At 44.7% G+C, this 27,842-nt stretch overlaps 1 protein-coding gene across 2 annotated transcripts in view; it reads right to left on the bottom strand.

Annotated features, from left to right (window-relative positions):
• Window positions 1–14,975, bottom strand: part of DAP (death associated protein) — a 42,842-nt gene extending 27,867 nt beyond the window's left edge. For both annotated transcript variants that reach the window (XR_014794790.1, XM_084880859.1), the window contains exons 1-2: window positions 14,762–14,975; window positions 6,208–6,307 (exon numbers count right to left, since the gene is read on the bottom strand). Coding sequence is in view for 1 of the 2 variants with exons in the window: in XM_084880859.1 (XP_084736985.1) it covers window positions 6,208–6,307; window positions 14,762–14,816 (155 nt within the window). In the remaining variant the exon portion in view is untranslated. The remainder of the gene's footprint in view (window positions 1–6,207; window positions 6,308–14,761) is intronic.
• Window positions 14,976–27,842: the final 12,867 nt, after the last annotated feature.

Below are 27,842 nucleotides of genomic sequence, written 5' to 3' on the forward strand. Positions count from 1 at the left end.
AAAGATTCCTGCACAATAAACCTTTGGAGGCTAAAAACACAAGTGAACAATAATAAAAAAGTTACACTTGTCCTAGTTGAAGTACTTCATGAGCCACATTACACATCTAATCAGATTTCACAAGAAGCTGCCTCCCCTACAAAGCCTGAAATCACCAAGAAGGTCATTAGAAATTTAAATTTAAACCTAGATCATCAACGAGAACCCTCATTAATGAGATATTAGTAACTAATATTATAAATTCATAATGATTAGCAAGACATTGAAGTAGTGCTTATTTCAACTTTATCTAACACATTAATATCCATTTGCATCCATTTTATGATTTATATAATGTTAGAACTGTATGAGGTATAATTTGAAATGAATACACTTATTGGGGTGCAGGCACAAACCGGTCTTTAAATTGATGGGCTGCGTGATCAAGCCCGAGCACCCTCCCTGGTCGCAGAGCATCACCTGTCAGGGGAGGCAGACTGTGCTCAATGGGCAGCTGTCCGCTGGCAGAGGGAGTCCTTCACCACGAAGCCTCAGCTAATAAACTACTGTACTGCCACTGCTGCTGGCCTGGCACCAAAGCTGGGGACTGCCAACCGATGCCTAGTGCCCTGAGGTGCTGCCTGCTGGTAATGGGTTGAGTTGTGTCCCTCGCCCCAGATTCCCATGGTAATGTCCGAGCCCCAGTCCCCAGAATGTGACCTTATTTGGAAACAGTTGTTGCAGACATAATTAGTTAAGATGAGGTCATACTAAAGTAAGGTGAGCCCCTAAGCCAATATGCCTGGGTGCTTATGGAAAGGGAAACTGGACGCAGACAGGCACAGGGAGAATGCCGGGTGAGGGTTACAGTTATGCTGCCACCAGCTGAGGAGCTGCCAGAAGCTACAGGAGAGGCGGCCCTGGTGACACCCTGACCTGGAACCTCAGGCCTCCAGAGCCGGAAGGGATACATTTCTATAGTTTAAACCACCAAAACTTTGTGGTGCTTTGCACGCAGCTCCGGGAAGCAGACACACTGCTTCTAGAGAGAGGCAGCCAGCCTAGGAGGCGGCTCTGCCCACTGAAACGAGATGAGAATGAGGTCCTCTGAGCCTTTCAGGAGCCACGGAGCAGTGCTGCCATTAGGACGGACTGCAGACCGTAAGCACAGACAGACACTGGCCCTCCCTACCAGCCTCCCCGATGCCATCGGCGTGCTCCCAGCCAACTCAGGTGCCTTCACGCTGTTGCCTGTGCTGTTCTGACAAGCCCCGTTCTGCTCAATGCACTTCCTCAGGCTCTGGCACTACACGTTATTCCTGCTTGGAACATGCAAATCTATTTATATTTATTTTTCCTGCTCTGGCCCTGGAATTCCTGCTCTGGCCCTGGAATTAACCATTTCTCCAAGAAATCCTGATCCCCTTGATTGGGGAATGATGTTTAAAACCAAGATCTGGGCCCTCAGGATGTTCATGGGTACATGGGTGTCAAATTTTTTTTTTTTTTTTAGGTCTTCTCATTGAACACAGCTGGGAAAAATAGGTATGTATACTATCCTCCCCATCTAGATCTATTTCTGCATGTATGTATATGAGTATATATCTATTATCCACCCACCCATCCATCCATTCATGCATCCAATCATCTATCCATCTACCTATCCATCTATCCACCCATCCATCTATTTAAAACTAGGAGCTCATACTAATACTTCCAATTCCAACACAACACCACAAAGTTCATTTTAATCTTCTCTCTTGCCTATTTGTAATCTCTTTCTGACAGTGAGCAACTTGGTTCTCACTACCATCAATATATTTACTTATTTGTTCAATGTTAGTATACACATCAAGCAATTTCAGAATCACTAACCCAACATACTCCTGTAAGAAACACATTTACTAACTGGAGTATACCATTTATGATTTTTTTTTAAACCTCATAGTATTTGATCAAAATACTGTATCCAAAATTACTTATTTTTTTTTCTCTCCACTCCTTTTGATTAGTTATAGTAACTATATAAGCATTTGTATTACAGTTAGGTTCATCTGTTAATGCTTGTATACCATTACAGGTCTTTCCCACATGATTGATGGTTTGAACTGTATGCTTATTTTTGGGTTATGTGTAACAGGACTACGATCCTAATCAGACCTGTAAAGAGCTGAGCTCAGCCCACTCCTAGTCCACACCTAAATCCTTTCATTTCTAGTTAATTCTTCCTGTCACCTATCCTGTTTTATCTTGTACCAAGCCAGATTCATGTTTGGGCTTTGTACTTGACAGAACTCCAGTATATGTTTGACACTAAACTGTTTTCTTTAGTAGCTCCTACTCAGCCCTGATTTCCATGCTATGTCTACAACGTCTTTACATAATGCAGCTTGCTCAACCAAAGGCTTTAAGGAAAATCATGGCTTTCCTTAATTGGGTCAGTTCTAAGATTGAAACCAGCAGCGGCTCAGGAAAGTATCTTCTATGTATTTAAAAGCCTAAGCTACCATTCGACCAAACAACTGGAATGACCAGAACAGCTGGTCAACCAGTCACTATGATGAGCACTGACCACCAGGGGGCATATGCTCAACACAGGAGCTGCCCCCCCAGCGGTCAGTGCACTCCCACAGACAACCACCCTCGGCCCCTCCCCTGGATAGACTTTGATCACCAGCTAGGCTGAGGGACCTCATTCATGCATGAATTCGTGTACTGGGCCTCTAGTTAATTAATAATAGTTAAGCCTATTACTCCTCTTGGATGCGAAGGGCCACAGGTAACTAGAAGTCAACTGGACAGAAATTCTTGAGCAACATTTTCAGATTTCTGCTACACTTAAAAAAAAAAAATAAAAAAATGTAGCACCTCAAAACAATTTGACAACATGGGAAATTATTTGTAAATCTCTGAAAAATAGAAGATTGAAAGGATTAAGAGTAGTATACATATTTGCAATAAAACAATTACAAGTAAAAGCTGTGATATTAGTACTCTTGGGCACAGAACAACCTCTTTAATGCTCCAGTTGTTCATTGTCCCTGTAATCAGTACTTGGTTATCAGATTAATGAGGAAGGGAGCCACCAGAGACCAGTGGGTAAACTTAAAGTCAGTTTAAAAAACTATGGGAAGAAAAGCCAAGTGTTTGGCCAGGGAGGAAACTGGCACCTAAGACCATGTACTTGTTTTTATATCCAGAGAACACTTGAATCCAAACCTGAAAAACATACAAACTTCAGGATGAGGATAATGTGGATGTGGAAGTTACACACCATGACATTTCCAAGAGAATAATTTAATATCTGACAAATACTGCAGTAAAGATAGGCCTATCCATATGTGTAGTATCTCCAGTCACTGAAACCTTGTTTTACCCTGACAATTAGACCACCTATTGATGTGCGGGCATACAGGTAGGATTATGGGCTTGAGGAATATGGAAACAGTTATGGGTAGCCCCTAATTTTTTCATTTATTTTATAAGGGGATCCAGAGTCACAGTCTATGTTAATCCAAGACATATTCTGCCAATTCAGGGGACTTCAGTAGCATATTAAAAGCAGGGGCATCCAAGTCAAGACAGACTCAAGGATGACTCCTGGCCTGGCCACCGCCATCTGTGTATCACTGGGTTGGAGAGCCTCCTAAGTCTTTATTTCTTCATCTCCCATGGTCACAGTCATATCAATGCATAGGTGTGTAAGCTTTAAACTCAATGTGAAGCACTCAGCAGTGCCCAGCCCAAAGCAGGCACACCATTGGTAAGCACAGCCCAGTAGCTAAGGGTGAGGACTCTGGTTCCAGCCGCCACTGCTGGGATGCTGCTCGGCCACTCATTACCATGTGATCTTTGAAAAGTTACTTGCCCTCTCTAAGCTGCTGGAACAGGGCCAGACTTATCGCACTCTAAAATATTAGGGAGGATGACTAACTAGGGCTGTTCAGTCAGCCCAGGAGAACAGGGGGAAAGCCCGGTGGTGGAAGCAAACCAGTACACAGAGCACCAGGCTGGTGCAGGGCTTGGAAAAGATGTGTTGGCAGCACAGGTCAATAGCTGACTCCACAGAAGCTGACCCCACCCATCTGTCCACGGTGTGTCAAAATCGAAGCTGAAGTCAGGAGGACAAGAGTGAGCACACCTACAGGAAACCTATGACAGCCACTGGGCTGCAAGGAACAAAGAACTCTTGCTCGTGTGCTATGCAAACCCTACTCTGCAGTCACTCTGCTAAACAATCCTTGGTTCCAGAGAGAACACATGTTTGTGGTGAGCGCGATGCTAAACTCTAGAGTTCTGGGTGCCCGCTCCCTTCTCTGCACTCATTCATTCTCTGGCATATTTATTTAAACAGCGCATCTTCCATAAATGCCACATTCCACCTCATGACAAAAGTCAATAGAAAGAAAACAAATGAGCTGTTCTGTCCTATTTCTAAACATGATAATAAACTATCACCTCTCACTGTACTGACACTGCTTCACAGAAAAAAGCTATTTGTACCTTATGCCACTTACACTCACATGAACTTTCTGGAATTTTTTTTCCCCAGGCACAGCTGTCTCGCTCATCCTCTTTATTCCCTCTCAAACTTAAAGAAACAACTGGATAGGAAGAAGAGGTATCCCAGGTTTTTGAGTGCAGAAATACCTCCAGGTCCATGTCCTCTCATCCTCCATTCAAGGATCTTCTGAAAGCTCTGTTTCCTTAAAACTCATATGGAAGCAAAACTTAATCTGAACTGACCCAAACGTGTAGATTTGAAAATGTGAACATCACACCAGGTCACAATACACTGCTCAAAACCCCACTAAGGGCTCTGATTGGAATGTGCACTATTTTATTCTCCTAAAATCTGTATCACTGGTCCAAAACCCCTACATTTTTCACTGAACTGAAGCAGGCCCCAAGATTTTCAGACTCAGGATTGTGGACCTCTAGGAATTCGTGATGCTGTTATGTTCCAAACACAGCTTTGTGAAAATAGCTGGTGAGGAAGATAATGCTAGTTTTCTTTAAACCACTTCTTTTAAAACTAGAACTTGGCTGGACCTTCATGTTGCTGATATCACTATTTAAAATGGGCAAGAGTCACTCAGAAACTTCACCCCAAATTTTGTCCGCCCCTCAAGAGACTGTAGGGTAACTCATAGCATCCAGAGATTGCAGAAAACACCCAGAGATTCAGCACATACATGAGCAGATACACGGGGCACACATGGGGCCACCAAGAACATGCATGTTCCTTTTTAGGGGGCACAAGCTTGTGGGAGCAATTCAGTTGGAAGCCTGGCCTGCTCAGGACCCTGTAAGGCGTGGTTTAAATTCCTGCCCCATCCACTTGCAAGGCATACAGTGTGCCTGTATCGTCTCGCTAGACTTGAGTTTCCCATGGTTAAATCAGGAGAATACCACCTCCCATTAAGTACTGGACTGAAACTAAACAATGCGCCTAATCCACAGGAATGCAAGTAGCTGCTTTCCACACCCTTTCTACATGTTCTTTCCTCCTCTGGGGGAGACACCATCTAGCGGCAAGTTGTAAAGTAGAAAGCTCAGCGATCATGTTCTTCCATGTGGACAAGCTCATAAGCATTTCTGGTGCATGTCTATTTATTATAAGGTGGGAGGCAACAGATTGATACTGAGGTCTTTGAACCAAACTTGACATCAGAACCTCCAAGGGAAGGTTCATTAACAGAGATGGGGGAATGCAGGGAGACCAGCTGTAATGCAGGGAGAGGAGCTGTCCAGGACCTGGGGGGGGGGCTGGGGACAAAGATGTTGTTTAGGGACACCTGGGTGTGGCTGTGCTGATTCTCGATTTGGCTGAAGAACTGGGAAAGCCCAGATGCATGTGGACCTTTTCACCATCAATAGTTCTCTCCCCTGGCTGTGCAGAACACCAGGCCCACCCTAGATTCAGCTAGTATGGCATTTTCAAGGTCTCCAAGCTGCTGCCCACAGATTGAGGGCATATGCTCAGATGCAGCCAGGGAGGGCGTGTTCTAGATACCTCTTTTCTCCACAGGCTGAGAACACAAATATCTGGCGCCACTCCCCCCTGCACCCCTCCACCAGCTGCTGATTAGAAAAGGAAAAATACACAGCAGGGCCCCCAAACCGCCCAGGAGTTATCAGAAGCACAGGGCAGAGAACGAACATTAATGTGTAACTGAATAATGGTTACGTGTGCCACATGTCCGAGATTCACCAGCACTCTCCTACCTGGGCTCGGCCTCCCACTCCTCGTCGTCCTTGTCTTTTTCTTCTTTGGTGTCTCCAGAATGCGGGTGTTTCTGCACGATTCGCATTCCACCAGCTTTCACTAGAAAGAAAACGAAGAGGGTGTGATCAGTGTGGAAACAAAACCCCAGGAGGATCAGAGGAACCAGCTCCGAAGTTTTTAGTTGCTCCATGGCCACAAGTCAGTACAGATAACCTGGCATCAGTGGCGGTGATTAACAGAAAGTCAGTGCTGGTGGGGGGAGAGTCACTATGACAGAGCACTCAGCCTGGCCGCACTACAGATCCACTTAGAAACTCCCCATGGTGCCTGTTTGCTTCTGGTCTCATAAGTATTTCATAAGAGAAGTAGTGTAACCATAGTATGGATCATTGGGCAGAGGCTGTTGCTTTAGGTCCTGCATGTCTTCTTGACACTACAAGATCCTACTGAATCCCTGCCCTATGATACTTGCTCAAATAATGATGATGCTTAAAAAAAAAATTCTGAATAGTCCTGCACTAGTTTTTATTTTTCAATTATAGTTGACATACAATATGATATTAGTTTCAGGTGTACATCATATGACTCAACATTTACAAACCTTACACAAAGTGATCCCCCTGGTAAGTCTAGTACTCATCTGTCACTGTAGTTATTACAGTATCATTGACTATATTCTCTATGCTGTACTTTACATCCCATGACTTATTTTATAACTGGAATTTTGTACTTCTTGATCCCCTCCTCCTTTCCACTCATCCGTTCACCCTCTCCCCTTTAGCAAATATCAGTTTGTTTTCTGTTTCTATGGGTTTATTTCTGTTTCATTTTGTTTGTTAGATTCCACCTATAAGTGAAACCATACAGCATTTGTTTCCATGATGCTTCCGATGGGTGACACAGCTGCAGGTGACACGGGACAGCTGCTGCCACATTTACGGAGGCTGCTCAGGTGGCAGCCAAGGCGTCTGCTAAAGCCCTTCCCAGACTGTGCTGTGAAACCGAGTGCTGGTGGATGTCGTTAGTTTTTCAAAGCAGCCTGACATAATTCACATAACAATACAATTCACCCATTTAGAACGTACAACTCAATGGTGTTTGAGTGTATGTATTCTGAGTTGTACAACCATTGACAGGATCAACTTGAGGACACTTCATCTCCCCAAAAAGAAACCCCAAATCACAAATGGTCACCCCCTAATGCGTCCTCTCCCCCAGCAACCAGTCATCTGGATTTGCCTATTCTGGACATCTGACATCAATGGAATCATAAAATGTGTGGCCTTTGCTGACTGGCTTCTTTCATTCAGCATAATGTTTTCAAGGATCATCCATGTTGTAGCATGTGTCAGTATTCATTTTTTTTAATGATTAAATAATATTCCTTGCTTGGGTAGACCACATTTAGTTCATCAAATCATCTGCAGATGGACATTTGGTTGTTTCTACATTGGCTGTTATGGTAAATGATGCAGCCATGAACAACTTGTGTACAAGGTTCTGTGTAGATACATGAACATACACCTTCATTTTCTTAGGTATACAACTAGTAGTAGAATGGCTAGGTTATAGAATAATAATATATTTACAATTTTGAGGAACTCTTAAGCATCATTTTCTATTCCAACCAGTCTGAGGGCTCCAATTTCTCCACATGCTCACCTATCTTTTCAGTCATAGCCACCCTAGTGGGTCTGAAGTGATATCTTATTGTGGTTTTATTTCCATTTCTCAATGGCTAATATATTACAATCAAAAACAAAAAATGTGGACTCTAGGATCTGTTAAGCGTGGGAAATGCTAGGTTGAATAGCATTAAATGGGTTTCTTCAAGCCAGATGTCTTGCCCCCTAGTGTGCACTGTGAAGCTCTATGAGGCGCACAGTGTGCTGTCTTTCCCAAATGCCTTTGATCACAGAACTTCCATCCCAAGTAATCATCCTGCAGGCCTATAGTGTCCCACAGGATAGTTTGGAAATGCTGGCCCTGTTTCAAAGAGCCAGCCTTATGTGGTCAGGAGATCGGGCTTTGTGCCATTAAGCTCCTCCATGTCCTCACCTATGTGGCCTCAGACTCAGCCCCTAAAAGCCTCGCTGCTGCATCTGCAAAAAGGGGATTAGAGCAACATCCTACAATCTACACATGTGAATGAGAAGAGGGCTGTTGAAATCCTGATCCACAATGTGATGGTATTTAGAGGTGGGGCCTTTGGGAGGTGATTAGGTCATGAGAGTGGCAGACAAAAAACTTAAAAACTGTAACTCACAGATGTTTTCTAGAGACCAAAAGTGAAAAGGGACGACACTTTCTTTGCAAGTGACGACAAAGAAAACAACGCACGTCCAGGTGACATTTAAAGCAACCGACAGCTGAAGCTCACACGGAGTGGCCTGTCCACCCCTCCGTTGAAGTAAGTCCACATGACAAAGCTTGGTTGCTCTGCATTAGCCCTTCCTTTAACTTAGTTTATAAAAACAATTAACATCACCCATCCCTCACAGTATGTGTGATAGCAAATACAGCCATAAAAAGTGGCAATAAAAATAATAACTCAGAGCTGAGACAGATTCATTTTAACTTGAAATCCTGCCAAAAATATGACAGCATGTATTTATTGGGATTGTTTTATCATTGCCACTAGAGCTCTTCATTTGTGAAAATACAAAAGCAGAATTATTTTTGTAGACATCTTTGTGGAATATTTGCAAATATAAGTATAATAGTTTTATGAAAGGCATTAGAAAAAATCCTAGATTTTTGTTGAGGTTGTTATTCAAACGAGAGCTTCAGACTTGAAGAATAAGAAGCTTCCTCCTAGCAGAAGTGCCAGGCCGAGGTGAAGGACATGGATCCTCGGGCCAGCCCCCTGGGCTCAGGTCTCCGCTCTGCCCATGCTAACTGTCGGTGCCACAGGGTCCTCTGTGCGTGAAGAAAGGGTGCCGATGCTCTTCCCCTGCTCCCCAGGGGTTCTTTGAGGCCCAAATGAGCAAACACTTGTGACACAGTGCCAAAGGGGCCTGGCACACGGCAAATGTCCACCTGTCATCTACTCTCATTAAATGGGTTTAACAACTGGCATCTGGCACTTGGAGAGAACGTCAGACTTTGAGTCCTGGGTGTGTCAATGTCTCCTCACTGAGACAATGTCTCCTCCTTTATGTAAAATGCAGATGCTACCACGACCCGAGGGGTTGTGAAGGAGTGACACCCTGCAGACTGCTCCCCACACGGCTCCCCGCCTCACCAGGATGGCGTCAGTGCACCACCGCAGTAAGGAAGCTTCTGGAGAATCGCAGATCCTGGACAACTAACTCGGCTGCTCTCACCTCGCTGTGTGCCAGGCAGTGTTCTAGCCACTGGCCACATGTCCTCACACTTTACAGTAACCCAGGTTGTAGGTCCCCAGACGCGAAGTGGCGGAAGCCAGTGGCCCAGTCACACAGCCAGGATCGCAGAGCTGGCTGGACCCCAGCAGCCTGTGCCCTGAACCCCTCCCAGCAGGCCTTTCCTCCTCAGACCTTCCAGGAAACAGAGTATCATTGCTCCTCAGAGAAACACAAAGCGCTGGCCTGTGGGCAGGTTCTGGGCCCCTGCGGCCCAGGTGGGGGTGGACTTGCCTTTGATGTTAAAAGTTCTCTGTGGAGCAGCTTCCTGCCCAAGGGGCAAAGGCGGTGAAGGTCGCTTGCTCCTCAGTCAGACTTGGCCGGGTAAGAAATAACGAGGAAGCAACTGACCACATACACTCCCGTGGCCGGGCAGCCCCTCGGGTGTCCAGATGCCTGCTGGGAGAGGGAGTCACCGACAGCTCGCTTTCTACTCCTGCTCAACAGGCTGGAAGGCCCAGCATCGGAAGACAGGCCGGGGGATGGATGAGAGGGGTCTCCCCAGGGCCTCTCACGACTGTGAGTGCCCCATGAACCGGGGTGTGGGTTTTAGCAGGGACCGGGAGGGCTAATTCACACAAATGTCCCTAAAGCACTGACTCAGGCGCTAGAGCTAGATTTCCAGGTGCATGTCATCTTCGTTCTTCCTGAGAGAGCTACTGGGATGTTATTCAAAGGAAAGCCTTAGAAATGCCACGGTCCACCCTGAGTTGGAGTTTTTGGAAAAAATGCAGTGACTAAAAGGGTCTCCTTTTTCTTGGCATGGCCAGAGCGAAGGCAGACCTCCTTGAGGCATTTTCAGGCACTGATCAGTGATTGGGCCAAGGACACCCAGGGCATGCTTGGCAAGCCTGTGGCCATAGAGTTAATACAATTAAAAAACTAACTAGCCGTCCATTTCCAGCACTAGAGTGGCCTGGAGAACATAAAAACCTTTCTACAGAAGACAATTCAGGGAGAACCTCACCCATAACCTTTTAAATGCACCTTTAACTCCTGTCTGACTAATATAACAAAGAATTGGATTATTCTGAAATCACTACAAAGAGTAAAGTGATCTATTTCTCATTTTACTTTCAATAAATACAATTGTTTTCTACTTCCATTTGACTCGGGTCTAGAAGGGATACGAGGCCTTTTTATAACCTTATGTGAACTATTAATGTTCAACAAACACTATTACATATCAGGTTTATGAGAACTTTACTGACATATGGCTTTGGCTCCCCTCGCAAATGGAGAGGACCGGGGCCAGCAAAATGTATTTAACAACGAGATGTCAGCCACATCACTGCCACCGACTCCTGAAGACTGGGCGGAATGAGTAACCACAAGGAGGCTTATAATTATGTCCGCCTTCTGCCGAGGCAGCCTCGGACTGGTGGATGGTCAGACCTCACTAATCCTCACTCTGCCAATCTGCACTGGCAGTCGCTCTCCTAGAACAGCAGCCTCCCGCCCCTCTCTGCAGATGTTCTGTAGTGGAATCAGAGAGGTCTGAAACCATCCTGACGGGATTACTTCCACAGCGCACGGCCAGGGCGGAGCAGCACCATGCCCTCTGTCCAGTGGCGTGCTCTGTAGGTGCACAGCGCCTTCCCTCCACACTGCAGACGCCTGTGCCCACGGCCTCATTAATCTCACACCAGGGGCAGAGACGCAGGGCGGGTGATGGAGCCCCTTGTGTGAAGGGCTGCCGAGGTTCCTAGAGGCAAAGGACCTACAGGCCGGTCCCCCTGAACTCACCGGCTTCGAAAGGAGACACTCCAAATGGTTGGCCAGTTTTTAGAACGTAAGGTAACTGTCAGTTAAATGAGTGACCAAGAGGCAAGGGCTTAAAACAGTGCCAGTCAAGGGAAGCAGAATACACCACCATGAAATATGCCTCTTTGGTAGAAGGGCCATTTTGAGCTGATTAAAATCAGCAGAGAAGGAGAAGCACAGAAAACTGAGAGCTATCCTTTTGTAAGGGATGTTTACCTTAGTAATGGAAATTTCCCTTTGTAAGTGTTTCCTTCTCTGTACTAGAAAGGGAAGCAGGACTAAATCACAAGAGAACCCGAAATCTGTATAACAACCTTACCCTGGTTTACCTGGCTTTTTCCGGAAACCTCCCATAACTGGCTCCCTACTCCCCAATTCTTTTTATTTTTATTTTTTGTATTGTTAATTCTCACCCAAGATATTTTCCCACTGATTTTTTAGAAAAAGTGGAAAGGACAGGGAGAGAGAGAAACATCGATTGGCTGACCAGGGAGGGGATTGAGCCTGCAACTGAGGTATATATGCCCTTGACCAGGATCAAAGCCAGGACCCTTCAGTTCCCGAGCTGACGCTCTATCCACTGAGCCAAATTGGCTAGGGCCCCAAAGTTTTTCTTTTGTCTTTAGCTGAAGTTGGTATGTATGGTGGTGGCTTGGGCCATTTCAGGGAATTACTCCGTTTTCTTGGGACTCTCCCATGTATAGAGGAGGTATTCCTGTGAATAAACTTCAGTTTGGTTTTCTCTTATTAATCTGTCTTTATCACAGGGGATGGGGAGAGGTGTCTCGGCCAGGAACCTAGAAGAGTAGAGGGAAAATTATTTTCTCTCCCCTGTACCGTACACCGTAACACTCAGCAAGCGTTGTTACTACTTGCACTTATGATGCTATCTGAACTGGATGAGAGTCACACCTGCATCCCAGTGCACACAGGAGACAGCGCAGAGGTAGAGAACACTGCAGCCCGTGTGCTCTGGGGAAGTGACAGGTGCTAAGGGGCTCTGAAGAAACTCACTCAGAAGCCACTTACTGCATACTTTTGTGCCAGGCACTGTGCCAGCTCCTGGAAAGAAGATATCACCAAGACCCAACCCCGGAAGCAAGAAGAGAGGCAGACAGGTGGAGGTAAACGTGACAGGAAACAGGTAATTTTGTGAGAATGCCCTGGATACCTGGTTCAGACAGCAACAACGAGAAAATACAAAAGAACGTGAAAATAGTCATGAAAAATAATTTTATTGTTTCTGATTGAGGATTTAAGCACAAGTCTGTGTTATCCAATGTAAGCACTTAATGAAAGTGTACCCAAAGTTATCAAGGCTGTTATTTTTGATTTATGAACTGTGCTCTTGGCTATACTTGATAATTACCTTTATTATAATGAGTTGCTTTTATGTTTCTTTGTTTTCACCATCAACTCTGCCACACCAGAGTAAATAAGGATATCCAAATACCCCCAGCTTTTTGCTAAAAAGAGCTCTCCCACAGGAAAGTGGATCTGAGGCAAAATGCTGCACATGACAAAACCTATACCTCTGCACCAAGATGCCAGGTTCTACCTCTTAACTCTGCGCAAATACGGCCTTGGAAAATGGGGAATGCCAGCGACAGTTCTCTAAGCAGTTCCTGTGAGATTGGGACCCCAAAGGCTAAAGGGTCTTCCTTGAAGTCACTTCAAGAGGTTGTCTGCGGGATTAACTGCTCTTGAACTTGGATTCTGATGACTGGAACGGGGGAGCTCCAGTGAGAGTTACAGAGGCAAAGTAGCTCTGCTCTACGATGCTCCCAAACCTCCCATTTCATAGATTAGAAAAACCGAGCTGTAGAGAAGCGATGGGTCTCAAAACTTAGAACTCAAGTTCACTGCTACACCAGCACAAATGAGGTGGCTCCTCTCTCCTTTAGGATAAATAAGCTATCTAATTTGTAATTCACAAAGCTCAGCTGTTTAGAATTCGAAAACAAAAGCCTTTCATGGAATTTCCTCAGGGAGTTAATAAGCACAGCTCCCGTCTGTGATCTTAAAAGTCTCCACGTGGAAATGCCTCCATGTGCAACTTAGTTACTCCTACCTTGATTGGGTCTCACTCCGACTTAGGAGCTTTCCTGCCACTCCTTGCCCTGGGACGGGGAGTGTAAAGAAAGGAGTTCCGGCCTGCCGTGCAGCCAGGTCCTAGGCAGCCAGCAGATGGGCGTGGCCCACTGAGGTAGACACTAAAGGTCAGGTTATCTTTACAGGAAATCTCTTTGAGGTGCTTTTTATTATTATTACTTTTTTAAACGAATGCCACACCATGGCCCCCAAAGCCCATTTTGCACGACAGCGGAACTCCTTTCTAAAATCCCAGGCCCGTTAAGTCGCAGGCCTCGGTTAGCCAATTCCCCTCCCGAGTCCGGGGTAGTTTTCGGTTGTTGTTGAGAGCTTCTTTCAGCTGAGCAAATATTAGCTTGGGAGCGGCTCTATTCACGTGTTCACGCAGAGAACACAGAGTGCCCTACCCTGGGGGGCGGCGGGCGGAGATCACGGGAGTCTTTACAGGAAGAAGGTGAGACACATGGGCCCCCCAGAGCAGCCAATGCTCCCCGGGGCTTCTGTCTTTAGGAGACGGAGTTTACAACACAAATGCGTGCAATTAACACCCTAAGAGCACCCCACAGGTGGTGGAGGGGGCCTGGCCTCTGGGACCCAGGCGCCTTCCATCCTCTCCCAGGGTCCTCCCACCTGCAGGGGCTGTCACCCCAAAGGTGAGCAGACGCGGAAACGGAGCAGCCGGGACAGCGGACTGGGGTGGGACTGTCCTGGGGTGGGAAGGCGCGTGGGCATACGGGGAGCTCAGATTCAGATGTTCCATGAAAGTCCTTCCTGGACTTCACTTCCTTGGCCCAGAATTTGGAATTTGAAAACACAAACAAACAAGAAAGCACTCCAAAACACCCCTCAAAAGCCCCACTCTGGAGAAAAAGCTGAATGTGAAAGAAACTGGGGGACCCCTTCATATTGAGTGATTAATGGTAAAAATGATTTCCACTCCTTTTGATTCTTTTTTCAGCATGAAGCGTCGTCAACCGACAATCACCCCCTTGTCATGAAAAACATGAACTTTTGTGCCCGCTACCCGGTTTTCCGAAACATCTGGACACTCTGCGTTCACCGCCCCGTTATTATTATTTTTTCGGAAGTTGTGCAATTGGGCTTATTCAAGTCATTCCAAATTTGCATGCAACGGCCACAGGCTTGCGATGGTTCCCCAACTTTTTCAAGAAAAGGGTTTTGCCAAACGCGGGGTTCAGTGTAACTGAAGACGCCACGACTGGGAGGTCCCAGGCTGGTGAGCAGCCTGCGCGCCCCGCGCCCGCGGGTTCGAGCCAGCGCTCGAACGGGAGGGAAAGAGGAAAGGAGTCATTACCAGCGGGCGGGTGTCCGGCTTTCGTCTCTGGCTTCTCCTCGGGCGGCGAAGACATGGTGCGGCCGGAGCGGCTGGGACGGCGGCGGGGATGCTGGCAGCTCGGAGGTCCGGAAGGCTTGCGCACGAGCCGGAGCGAGTTAGCTGCGCGCGGAAGGTGTCGGGGCCGCGCGCGGGAGGGCGGACCGCGGCCGCCGTCGGGGGGCGCGGCCGCCGCGCGCCGACGTGGCGCTGCCTGGCCCGCGCGCGGCTGCGTGTTGACGTCACCGCGCCCGCCCCGCCCCGTTGGCCTCGGGGCGCCCAGTGTACTGAGCATGCGCAGTCCGCAGCGCCACGTCGGAACCTTTAGCTGCAGGCGGAGGAGGGGATCGAGGGCGGGGCGGGGCGTGTGCGGTTGGGGCTGGAGGTTGAGAAGGCCCAGCTTGAGGATGGCTGCTTCACCAGCCCCGCTGGCTAGAGGGTGACAGCGGTGGAAGTGGAGCCATTACAGGCCCGCTCCAGGCCTGGGGAGTGTGGTCAGGGGACCGCCTGCCAGATGTCCTGGCCCAGCTCACCCTTGGAGTGACTAATTAAGTGGGGGTGAGACCCAGGCCCAGGATAGCAGGGGTTTGTTAAAACAGAGAAGGGCAGTGCTCTGAAGCCTGGACAGAGGTCTCAGAGGGCTGTGTCTGTGCCCACTCCCTCTGCCATCTTTCTGTTGCCAGGGATGATGATTCTGTCCAAAGTGGACCTTTTGGTCTTGTGATCTGGTTCCCATACCATTCGCCTTCTCAAGCACTTGGCGATGCCTGTTATCCTTTCCCTGAACCAGGCTCGTCTTGCTGGATAGAGTTTAAGCATGCCTCATGTCTTTAGAAAAGGAGACACTGCTACCTCTCTTGGCTGGACCTTTGACAGTACAGGTGCCCAAAGAGGTTGGGCACCTCACTCGTCTCCTTCTCTCCCTCCCCCTTCCTCTCCCCCCTCCCCCCCCCCCCCCCACACACACACAACCTAGTCCAATCCTTCTGGCTATCATCCAGGTAGCTAGACAGAGGCTGACCCCAACCACAGAAATCTCTGTTGTCAAGGTTGCTCATGATCTCCAAGCTGCCAAATCTCCTGGTCACCCTTCCACTCTCAACCTACTCCACCTCAGCAGCGTTTGACCTAGCTGACTATCCCTTTTCTCCTTCGTTTCTGGGATGCCACATAACTACCTCAGCACCCAGTGTTGGAACAACCTTGGCTGCTAAATCTCAGTAGGGTTGGCTGGCTTCTGTTTTAGATTTCTAAATCTTTGAGTATCCCAAGGCTCAACACCAGCCCTCTTCTCTATCTAGACTTTTTCTCAGTGGTCACATGCAGACCCGGGGTACATGACTATCATCTAAACCCTTATGGATGCCAAATCTGCAAACCTATTTCTCTATTCCCGCCTCTCCCCTATGCTCCAGACTCACACCTCATCCCACCTCCTTGACCTCTTTACCTGTAGGTCTAACACAGCGTTGCCAAATCTGCATCACAGTGCACAGATAAATGAACATACCATACATTGAACTTTGACTTTCCCTCTCACATCCTATATAATAAAAGGCTAATATGCAAATCGACCAAACAGCAGAATGACCAGTTGCTATGACACGCACTGACCACCAGGGGGCAGATGCTCAATGTAGGAGCTGTCCCTTGGTGGTCAATGTGCTCCCACAGGGGGAGCTCCACTCAGCCAGAAGCTGGGTTCATGGCTGGCTAGCACAGTAGTGGTGGTGAGTCCCTCTCCCACCTCCATGGCAGTGCTAAGGATGTCCGACTGATGGCTTAGGCCAGCTCTGTATGGGGAGTGGGCCTAAACCATCACTTGGACATCCCCTGAGGGCTTCCGGATTTTAAGAGGGTGCAGTCTGCGCTGAGGGACACCCTCCCCCCTCCGAGTGCACGAATTTTCTGCACTGGGCCTCTAGTTTAAATATAACTAAAGGCAGGATAGTTGTTGGCCAGGTTGCAGTAATGATAATAGTCATCATTGTCATCCACTCACATAAAAACTTGCAGACAGGTATCAGTCGTTTGGAAGAAAATCTTGAAGTCAGTAGCGGAACACTCCTAAGAGAGACAGCATGGCTAACACTCTTGAAGTAACAGAGCAAGAAAACTTATAGATACTGACCTGGATTCTAAATGGAAAGAGCTTTAAGAATACCTAATCAATTAATCTTATGAACATTTTTAATGTATGTGCACCAGTGCTGTATGGTTAAAAAGTCATGTCTTAATAAGTCTAAAACTATTTGTAAGAAGTATAAAATAAAAATTCTATGTTAGAAAACACTGTTTTTGTTTATTTGGCAGTATTTCCCTCCAGTGGTACATAAAGCTGCATATTATGCTTGATGGCATCTTCTATTTAACGGCATATGGTATCTCTAGGGAACCCTGGGATAAAAGAAGGATCTTCCTGAGGAAGGAGCCAAGCTAATCAAAGGCCCCAATAGCCCCAAACACCAGTGTCTGCCCTAAGGCATGAGAAAACCCATATCTTTGCCTGAGATCTGGTCTGGACCTACAGTGATGGGGACCGTGGTGTAAGAGCCATGTCTAGTTTTACAAGTTCAAAGCAGAACTCCTCATTCACCCACCAACCCACAAATACCTTTCCACCTAGAATAAATCTCACACTTCTCATTACAGTGTGGAACATCTGTCTAATTAACATTCCTAATGAAGAAAATACTGTTGTTTAAGGAACATAGCTTAAAAAAACACACATCCATATTTCCAAGTTTCCCTGCCCAGCTTTCCCACTGTATTCCCAGCAATCAAAACCAGAGTAGGCCCTGACTAGTTTGGCTCAGTGGATAGACTGTTGGCCTGTGGACTGAAGGGCCCCAGTTTGATTCCAGTTAAGGGCATGTACCTTGGTTGCGGGCACATCCCCAGTAGGGGATGTTCAGGAGGCAGCTGATGATGTTTCCAACTCTATCCCTCTCCCTTCCTCTCTGTAAAAAATGAATAAAATATATTAAAAAACAAACAAACAAACAAACAAACAAACACCAGACTGGGCACAGAAGAAACATTCAGTAGATATTCTCCCTCATAATTATGGAGTACAGGTACATTTAATTTCTTATTACTGTTACCTAATGGAGGAACTGCAAGTAAGACAGAGAATAAAAAAAACAGTAAATAGTATTTAGATAGCATTAATATAGGAGGCCACTAGTCTTGTGCGCATGTTTGTGTGTGTATATGCGTGTGTGTGTGTGTGTGTGTGTGTGTGTATGTATGCACGTGGATGTGTCCTAGATGCTGAGGATAAATGTCAGTCACCACCCAATGGAAACTTTCTATGTGGATGTGCACACTCAATAGATATTATCAGAATTGCTGAGTGGATAATCCTATTTGAAGCTCACTATAACTGAAAGTAAGGCAGAATAACTCATTTTACCAAGAAAAACAAAAGCTCGTTGGACTTATGAGGGACACAACTTCTGGAACCAGAAGACGGATTTCAAGGCCCAACCCCATGTTCCCCACTGCTGGCTGCCTTCTGAATAGAATTTTGGGAGCTGCTTTCCCTTCTCTATATAGACTGTTTTCTAACCCCAAATGGTACTGAATTTAAGCTACTACTTAATGTGAATGCTGTAAGCACTGGAAAAAGTACTCAAAGAATAAACAGAAAATGCCGATTCTCTTTTCCACGTGTATATTTCATAGCCTTGGCTACATCACCGAAACTTTTTGAGCCTCAGTTTCCTTCTCTAACTTCCTTCAGGGATGCTGTTAGAATTTAAGTCCGACTAAGTATCAAATACAAGTTTGTCTGCAACATCTCATTCACTCCTCACAAGATCCTGACAGGAGGGTTTCTCCCCTGCCATCCTCCCAACCCCATGGAGGAATGGAGCCTGCAAGCACAGGGCTTGGTAGCCCGTGTGGGGATACCAGAGAGAGCCAGCTCTCTCATTGGCCCTGGATGCACATTTGGAAGTGCTCTGTAAACCATAATATACTATAGAATGTACTGTTCTTACTGCAAAGGGAGTTTTCATCAACATTCACGAAATACACACATTGGTCCGTGGCTTATAAAAATAACCCCACTTATCAATCAGTTTGATGAACATTGCTTTCTTATTCCAGGCTGACACATATGTTCTGTTCTCTTGGTCTTAATCCTCACCTGGGGATATTTTCCCATTGATTTTTAGAGAAAGTGGAAAGGAGAGGGAGAGAGAGATAGAAACATTAATGTGAGAGAGACACATTGATTGGTTGTCTAGACACATGGGCCCTAACTAGAGCCAGGGATTCAACTGTAACTGGTACGTGCCCTTGGCTGGAATTGAACCCGATACCCTTCAGTCCTTGAGCTGATGCTCTATCCACTGATGCAAAGCATTTTTAAAAAGTAATTCCATACCTCATAATGGACATGAGGGTCAAGTTTAGTCACATAGATCAGTTATCCTTGGATATAACCTTAGCTAGAAAAATGTAACCAGCCTTAATTGTGGCAAAATATTCCTCTTGTCTTTACTTGGAAGTTAGAAACTGCCAAAAAAGATGACTACTTATTTTTTACAGAATTACAAATGCTCTGTAAGTTATTTATGAAAAAATGTGCTTTCGCAGAGAAATGGGGGTGGGGTACGGATTGTTTGATTTCTGGCTATTTTACTGAGTCATTAGTGGACCTGGTGCAGGCTACTTCCACCTCTGATTATAGTTCCATGGTGGAGGCAATGATACCAGTCATACATGGGATTCAAGTAGTTATTCAATATTATGTCTTAGCATTTATCTCCTTGTATAAAATTTCTTGCAAGAGGATATCAATTGTTATAAGTTTAACACATAAACATGACAAAAACATCGAGAATGAAGAAGTTTTCAGCAAGATAAAATCATCCCTAGGGAGTCTGAAATCTGAAATGGAAAAATAACATATTTTTGTTGGCTTTTTCCAAAAGAGAATCTATCCAGGACTCAGTGGTACTAGGATATTATTTGACCTCTTTCCCCTTAATTTTGTTTCCAAAAGGCTCTTTAGGAATGGTGGGAGTGAACAGGGTTCATGGGAGGGAGGTTATGGACTTGAACCTTGAAGGTTGAGCAGGACCCCTTTTTGTTGACAGGAAGTAACAGATCTGTACAATGACAACTGCAAGGCCTTTGAGGAAAGAAATTGAAGAAGACACAAACACATGGAAAGGCACCCCATGTTTATGAATCAGAAGAATTAATGTTGTTAAAGTGTCCACGCTACCCAAAGCTATCTATAAATTCAATGCAATTCCTATCAAAATTCTAATGGCATTTTCCACAAAAATAGAAAAAGAACCCCCACACAATCCACAGATTTTTAAGCAAAGCATGGTACAAGATCTTAAACAGGAGGCTGTTGGTCATTTCCCCCCCCTGAAGCTGCATGCTGTGCCTTCATCCACAGGCCATGTGGACCTTGATCACTTTAAACACTTTTTATGAATATATTTTTAAAATATACAAAAACAATACATCTTGAAAAACTTAAATAACAATGCCCAATGCTCCTCCATGACCCTACATGCATAGAATCTATCACTTACAACTTCCTTCGTATGTAGGTGGTAAAAAAAAAAAAAAAAAAAAGGTAAAGATTCTTTCTAACTATCTCATTTTTTAGATTATCTCTAAAATCTAAAATGTAGTCCTCAGAGCCCAAGTGGATGCCTTGGGAAAACTGCAAACTGTAAGGGTCGGGCAACCTGGCTTTCTGTCTGAATAAATTGTACGGGTTAAACAGTTTTGTTTTATTTTAAAATTAACTGACAATGTATGTTTGTCTGATGTTTCTCTTACTGTTAAACAGGAGTTCTGCTTTTGGGGGAAGAAGGTCATAGAAGTGAAGTGTCATTTTCATCACAAGATATTAAGGGTACATGCATGCCCCCAAGATGACTTCTCATTGAGGATGTTAATCTTGATAACTTTGCTGCTAGAAAGAATTTTAAGTATGGCTATTTTACAGATTTAAGTTAATTAATGGTTGTGTTCAGCATTTTATTAGAAACCAGTGTGAACATGGGCTACCTTCCAGTTGCCCAATAATTGATGGGTCTCTATTACAAGTATATACCTGAGCATGATTTTTGGAGGATACTTTTGGGCACTTCCCAACTCAGTTTTACTCTCACTAACCTGGGGGTTATAGATGGCAAATACGTTTACTAACAAATTTAAAGCTTATTTTCCCTGAAATGATATGGTTTCTTTTTAAACCATCTTTCTTCTCAGTCAAGTGATGTCATGATTTCACATAATTAATACATTTATTCCATTCAGGCTGAAGGAATGACGTCGCAGGCTAGAGAAGGTGGTAAATAATGATTTGGTCGGCAGCTTAGTTTTCATCGTGTTTGCAGAAAAGCCTGTTCTGTACTTCCTCAGGTTTTAGGGAAAGGCTCAGGCTTGAGAAACATGATTCCTGTTAATCCAGATGAGAAGGAATCCCAGGCCCATCCCTCAGGTTTGGAAGAGCCCTCCACGGCACCATTCAGAGTGTTTCCACCAACATAAACTAATAAACTGCCTTCGGCCGTGGAAAAGAGGAAGGAAAATATACAAGTGCCAGCACCCACAGGAGACTTATGACGTGACTATTCATCCTCTTAACAAAGAGCCATAGCGCATCTGGGTAAAGAGAAACGGTGCTTAAGCAATTCCTTGCAGGGTCCTCGGGAAAAGGTGAAACTTTATGTGACATTGCCCCCACAAATAATTGAGAGTAACATGCTGGGCCAAGAGAAGGTACATCTGGCTTATTTACTGCTCCCTATCACTTAAGGATGCTCTGTCCTTCCCTCCCCACCCCTCTCTTCTCCTCCTCTCTTCTCTCCTTTTCAGAAAGAGAAAAGAACTCCAAGTATTTACTGGAATGTTTTCAAAATACTGGAGGAACCCACAAAATTAAGGCGGGGCGGGGGCGGGCCTCCTGCCTCCTCTGGAAGGAGGGAAACACCAATACCTGACCTTCTCTCTTTAGCTCGCTGTCAGAGGCGGACTCCCATGATGCTTTATTTTATGTGTTGACTTGATTAGTCTACTGGGCCCCAATATTTGGTCACACGTTACTCTACATGTTTCTGTGAAGGTATCTTTTGGTGAGATGAACATTTAAGTTAGCAGATTTCAAGTAAAGTGGGTTACCCTCCATGATGGGCCTCATCCAGCCCACTGAAGGCCTCACTGGGAAAGGACTGAACTCCCAGAGAGAGAGAGGGAATTCTGACAGCAGGATTCCTTCAAACTCAAACTGTAGCTCTTTCCTGGATTCCAGCCTGCAGGCTTATTCGGAGGGTTTTGAACTTACCAGCCCAAATGCATGAGTCAGTTTCTTAAAAAATAAACCTCTCTATCTTTCTGTAGATCTATAGCGCGCTCTCTCTCTCTCTCTCTCTCTCTCTCTCTCTCTCTCTCTCTCTCTCTCTCTCTCTCTCTCTCTCTCCTTTCCTACCCCCTCTGTCCATCTACCTACCTATCTATCTATAATTGGTTCTGCTTCTCTAGAGATCCCTAAAGACCTCAGCTACAGCTATTTTCACTCCTGAATCTCCATTGAAGATCTGCTTCAGAAGCAGGAAATATCCTTGGGCCTCATTCTTTAATTCAGGTGCTATGCTCTACCTGACCTTTCTGCTCATAACTAAACTGAAGTGGATAGAACCTTTACATCCCAGCAAGCTAAAGGAGGAGCCCGGTTAATTAAATAATCAGTGTGAGAAGATATCAAGTAACATTAAATTTGACTATCTCTGTTATTTATCATAAAACGTTACTAATTCATTCCATCAGTTCTTTCCAGAATCTGATGCCAAGAGATGAGGAGACTCCTGTTGGCTATTATTTTCTCATTGGGAAGGTAATCCTTTAACACCAAGATGCATTAAGTACTAAACATACCCTTTGTAGGGGATAGTCTTAGTTCATAAATAGTGCTCTTAATGACTTAAGCTGCAAAATGACCTCACTGGCCTTTTATTAATGTAACCCACCACCATAGATTATATACCTTATGTAAATTCTCTTGCTTGTCAGAAGCTTCTCAGACCTCGTGGGTCTAGTTTTTCTTCTTTGCACACTTGCAAACTGTATATAAATAAATAGCAATGCCTCTACTGGATTCATCACACAGTGAAAAGTCTTGCTCTCCCCTCCCCTTCTCCCTGTGGCCACCTTCCTTTCTGATTCTACCTTTCTGGCTTTTCTGATACTACTAGAGGCCCAGTGCATAAAAATTCATGCACTGGAGGGGGTGTCCCTCAGCTTGGCCTGCCCCCTCTCACAGTCTGGGAGCCCACAGTGATGGGAGGTGACCCAGCCATCAGGGGAAGGCAATGCTAACCACCAGCCCATTCCCTGCAGGTCACTGGGGAAAGGGATTGAACAAAGCAGGAGGTGGGCGCTTATGCACTGAAGTCTGGGTGACACAGGGAGGTGCTTGCCTGACAATGCAGCCTGGGAAAAAGATCATTGGCTAGGAGGGTGGAGCCACTGCAAACCTGCAAACTCTTGGAAGGGTAAAGTCCCCAGGTAAAGAGTTCCTTCCTGCCTGCCTTTTCATTTCCCCCTGCTCTTTCCTGCTCCGTGACCTGCACTCACTCACCACGTGGCTTTAAGCAGCCACTTGGTCAATGGCCATGAGGACCACACACACACACACACACACACACACACACACACACACACACAATGGACTGCAGCTGGGAACATAGCCAAGCTATCCAGATGCCAGGCTGTAGTGCACTTTAATATGGAACAGAGGTTCTGGGCAGTTGCCTTAATTCTGGCCCTTTGGAAGACAAGATTGAACTTTTCCAGGGTGGGATGGATGGAGATGGGGCCTGAGAGGGAACCCCCTTAATTTCACATAATCAATAAAGCTTTCCACAAAACTACATCCTCCTGTGGGGGCCTCAGGAAATCATTTTCCCTCAGGCACTCCAAGAACTTCACTTCCACCAATAATAGTTTTATAGATATTATTTCACCGAACAAAGATTTTTGAGGTTTTACCGTATACCAGGCACTTTTCTACAATAGAAGTTGAATATGAAGCCTCAGCTTTCTGAGTGTTTAGCTTCTGGTCTATCGGAGGCCAAAACTGTAGCAAGTGACAGAGGTAGGCTTCCAATGTTGTCCTCTAAAAAACACTGAAATGCTGGGTAACTCCCCAATTTCTGAAACTTTGGGATGTTAATATGTGCGTTGTTTCTACAGAAATACTACATATTGTAGAATTCCTTGGGACACATTTTAAAAGATTCAGTTTCTGGTTCCCTGTTTATAGACAGACAAGATCTTTCAGGAAGAAACTTGTGGTGGGAGGGATTGCCTTGCAGACACCTAATCCCTTAGGTGTTGCTCATGCCCTGGGAGCTAGGGCAAGGCTGATGGCGAGTATGCCATTCTCTGGAGCAGTATGCACCAATATTGTGCACCAACCAAGTCCAGCCCACCGCCTTTGTGTAATAAAGTTTTACTGAAACAGCCACGTGCATTCATCACCTATCATCTCTGGATGCTTTCATGCTATAGTGGCAGAGCTGAATAGCTGCAGTGGATATGGTACGGGCTGCTGAGCCTATATATTTATTATTTGGTCCTTGACCAAAGGTTTGCAGACTCCTTCACCAGAACAATGGTTCTCAAAGTGTGGTCTCTGGACCAGCAGCATGTGCATCACCTGCAACCTTGTAAAGAAATACAAGTTCTCACCTTGCCCTACATCAACGCCATCAGAGACTCTGGGTTGGGGCCCAGCAAGTTATGATTTTGATTCATGCCAAAGTTTAAGAGCCATCCAACATATAATTTCCCCTATAATTTTTAGAGAACTATAGCCTACCAGCAAGTCAAAGCCCCACAGCACTTTCTGATTTCCTGATATCTCCTTATTAGAAAGTGTTTGTTGCATGTGGAGATGCATTGGCTGAGGCCCCTTAAGAGAAGCTGTACGTAATGGCATTAATGATTAAGAATTGTGTTTACTGCAGAAAGGATCATTAGCTGATTTTATAACATTTATGAGGACTAATATTTAGCTCATTGATTTATGAACAACACATCAATGTCCCCTTTTATAGTTAAATCTCTTTAAATTAATTTTGATCACAGCTGAGGGAAAAACGTTGACTGGTTTTACATATCCATGTGCTATGATTACAAATAACTCCCTGTGTGGTCCCAGGAGGCCATACAGGAGTCTGATTACAGATTCCCTGCAAGTCCTGAGAAAGGCTTAGAGGAGGTCTTTCTCACATGCCTTCTTCCCTGGGGCTGCTGACTCCTGCCCATCATTGCCCACCTGGGGCTGCTGACTCCTGCCCACCATTGCCCACCTCTAAAGAGTAAGAAAATCTGCGCCTGGGCCACAGTGGGCTTAAATGTTTGGATTTCTGAGATGCAATGTAAATGATGGTATGAAAGGTAAATGCCCAGAGCCTTCAGCCTGACATTTGGAAGAGTATATTTCCCTGGTTATGTGGGTGAATGATGAGTGAAAAGATTCCATCAGAACTTTTTTTTTTTTGGGGGGGGCAGTTTATTGAGATATAATTGACATGCCATGCTGTGTAAATTTAATGTGTACAGCATAATGATTTGACTTACATATACTGTAAAGTGATTACCACCATAAGTTTAATTGATATCCATCATCTCATATAGATACTGAAACAAAAAAAGAAAAACTATTTTTTTTTTGTGATGAGAACTCTTAGACTCTACTCTCTTAATGACGTTCAAATACACCATAGAGGAGTGGGGACTATAGTCATTATGGTGTATATTTCATCAAACTTCTTTGAACTTGTGACTTGCCTGACTCTGTTCCCAGGGACTCGGACTTGAAAAGCCTTCATGACCAAGTCTCTTCCTCTACCTTCATTTCAGGTTTCATAGATATTATGATGAGCCTTTTCTTTCATTCACATTAACTGTGTCCCCAAAACAGATGGGATTTTCGTGGTCAGCCCAATTGTGTGTGTGTGTGTGTGTGTGTGTGTGTGTGTGTGTGTGTGTCATTAACTAAAAGAAATGAATGGCACCACTGTTGTTCGTGATTAGGTTGAAATTCATCATTAGGATGGGGAAGGCAAGATTGCAGGCAATTTCAGATTTACTTCCCTCACCCTATTGATTCAATAGTCACGCAATTTATAATGTGATAAAAGGCAACAAGAGAATTCACAGGTCATCTGTTCTCTGCTTGGATGGTGATTGTCAATATGGACTCCATATAACTTTCAATTGTTAACATTTTATCACATCTACTTCGAATTTGTGTTTTTAAAAGTGGTAAAGCAATTAAGCAATTAAGTTGAAGCACCTTTTGCCCACACATCATCTATCCTGTCCCCCCTCTTCCCGCCCAGCTGTCAATCCTCTTGTAAATTTGGCATTTGTGCTTTTATACTATTTACAGCATTTATGTCTCTATTGCATTGTGTAGTTTAAAATTTTACAGAAATAGTTTCAGGCTATACATAAATAAATAATACATGATTGCATAATATATATGTTTATAACATACAGTATATTACTTTGCAACTTGCCTTTTTCACTCAAGTGTTGATGATAGTAGATCCAGCTCATAAACGGAAGCAGGAAGCAGTTGTTAGTGCTGCTTCAGATGACCTTCCCTGGGGCCCAGGAAACTCCAGCCTGACCACGGCCAGTGAGATTAGGGATGCAGAGAATCCTGCTCTTGGGACAAAACTGTAGAGAACATTCAGGAAAATTGTTGACTAGGATCCTGATTCCAGCTACTAGAGACATAACAATGTGAGACAAGAAAAAAATGTTGGAATTGTTGTGAAATTACTTTCACAATAACTTCTTGTCATCTATGCTTATTTGTCATGGGGTAGATAAACAGGTGTGGACATTTAAAAATGTCTACTTAACTTTGAGGCAAGTTTTATTCAATTACGAAGTCAGACCTGGCTCACAGGTGTCTCACCTTACTGATATGTTGCTCAGTAGCCTGGTCAAAAAAGCAGGTAGGCAGACACCAGCTGGTATGAATATGGAGGGGGCACCCGCCGTGGCCATTTTATCAAATAAGCTACTTGTATTTCCACTTTTTCATAGTTGATGCATCATGAAAAAACTGAGTACAAATAAAAATTTTCTGGCATCTAATATTTCAAATGCCATTTAAGATCTGTCTCCAAAACATGCATTCTCAAATGGGGTCATCTTGCACTGAAGAAGGTGGAAAATATACTCTCTTATACATCATTTTTACAGCTTTTTATGCCTAAAGCATGGATATATACTTAATACATAAATAGATATACAGTGCATCTTTAATATTAAGATTGCATTGGGGAGTGGTTAGCACATAAATGTCTAAAAGGCCTTGATGGGGAGGTGGGGGCAATGATTGAAAAAAGGTTGGGTAACATTGCTTAATGGATACTTTTGTGAAGGTCTTCTATTTTAAAGTGTTATCTCCTAATTAATTTTTTAAATGGAAATCTAAAGTTTTATACCTTGAGATTGCTTCAAGTAAGACAGATCTATAGGAAGTCCATTACTGCCTGAAGGCAACTTTCATCCATCTTATCCACTGCACGGAGACTCCCTGGAGAGTCTTTCAGTGGGGAAATCTGTGACATGCTGTTATAAAATCACAAGGCTGCTTATTGTCCACACATCACAGAAGCAGTCTCATAATTATTTCATCATCACATCTCTTTGATGATAATTATTCTGTAATTACAACACTGCACTTCATAAAACCAAGGCTCTGTTGGCTGTTAAGGTGAGCCATTAGGATTTGACACAATGCTAGGATGCCTTGAATATCAGATGCACTGAAGAAATGTTAAGATGTGGGGAAATGTGTATCTTTGGATCAACAAAATGCAGAAACCATCACCAGACAACCGCTGTGCCTTCACCACATGCTTAGTTTATCTCATTGAATATTTCAGCCATGATGCCTGTTTCATAAGATAGTACTTATTATAATCTCCCCCCCCCCCTTTTTTTTTTTCAAATGAGGACAACTGAGATTCAGAGAAGTTAAGTAACTTGCCAAAGA

Source organism: Pipistrellus hanaki (genome assembly GCF_964339955.1).
Source record: "Pipistrellus hanaki genome assembly, chromosome: 4".
NCBI classification, from domain to species: Eukaryota; Metazoa; Chordata; class Mammalia; order Chiroptera; family Vespertilionidae; genus Pipistrellus; species Pipistrellus hanaki.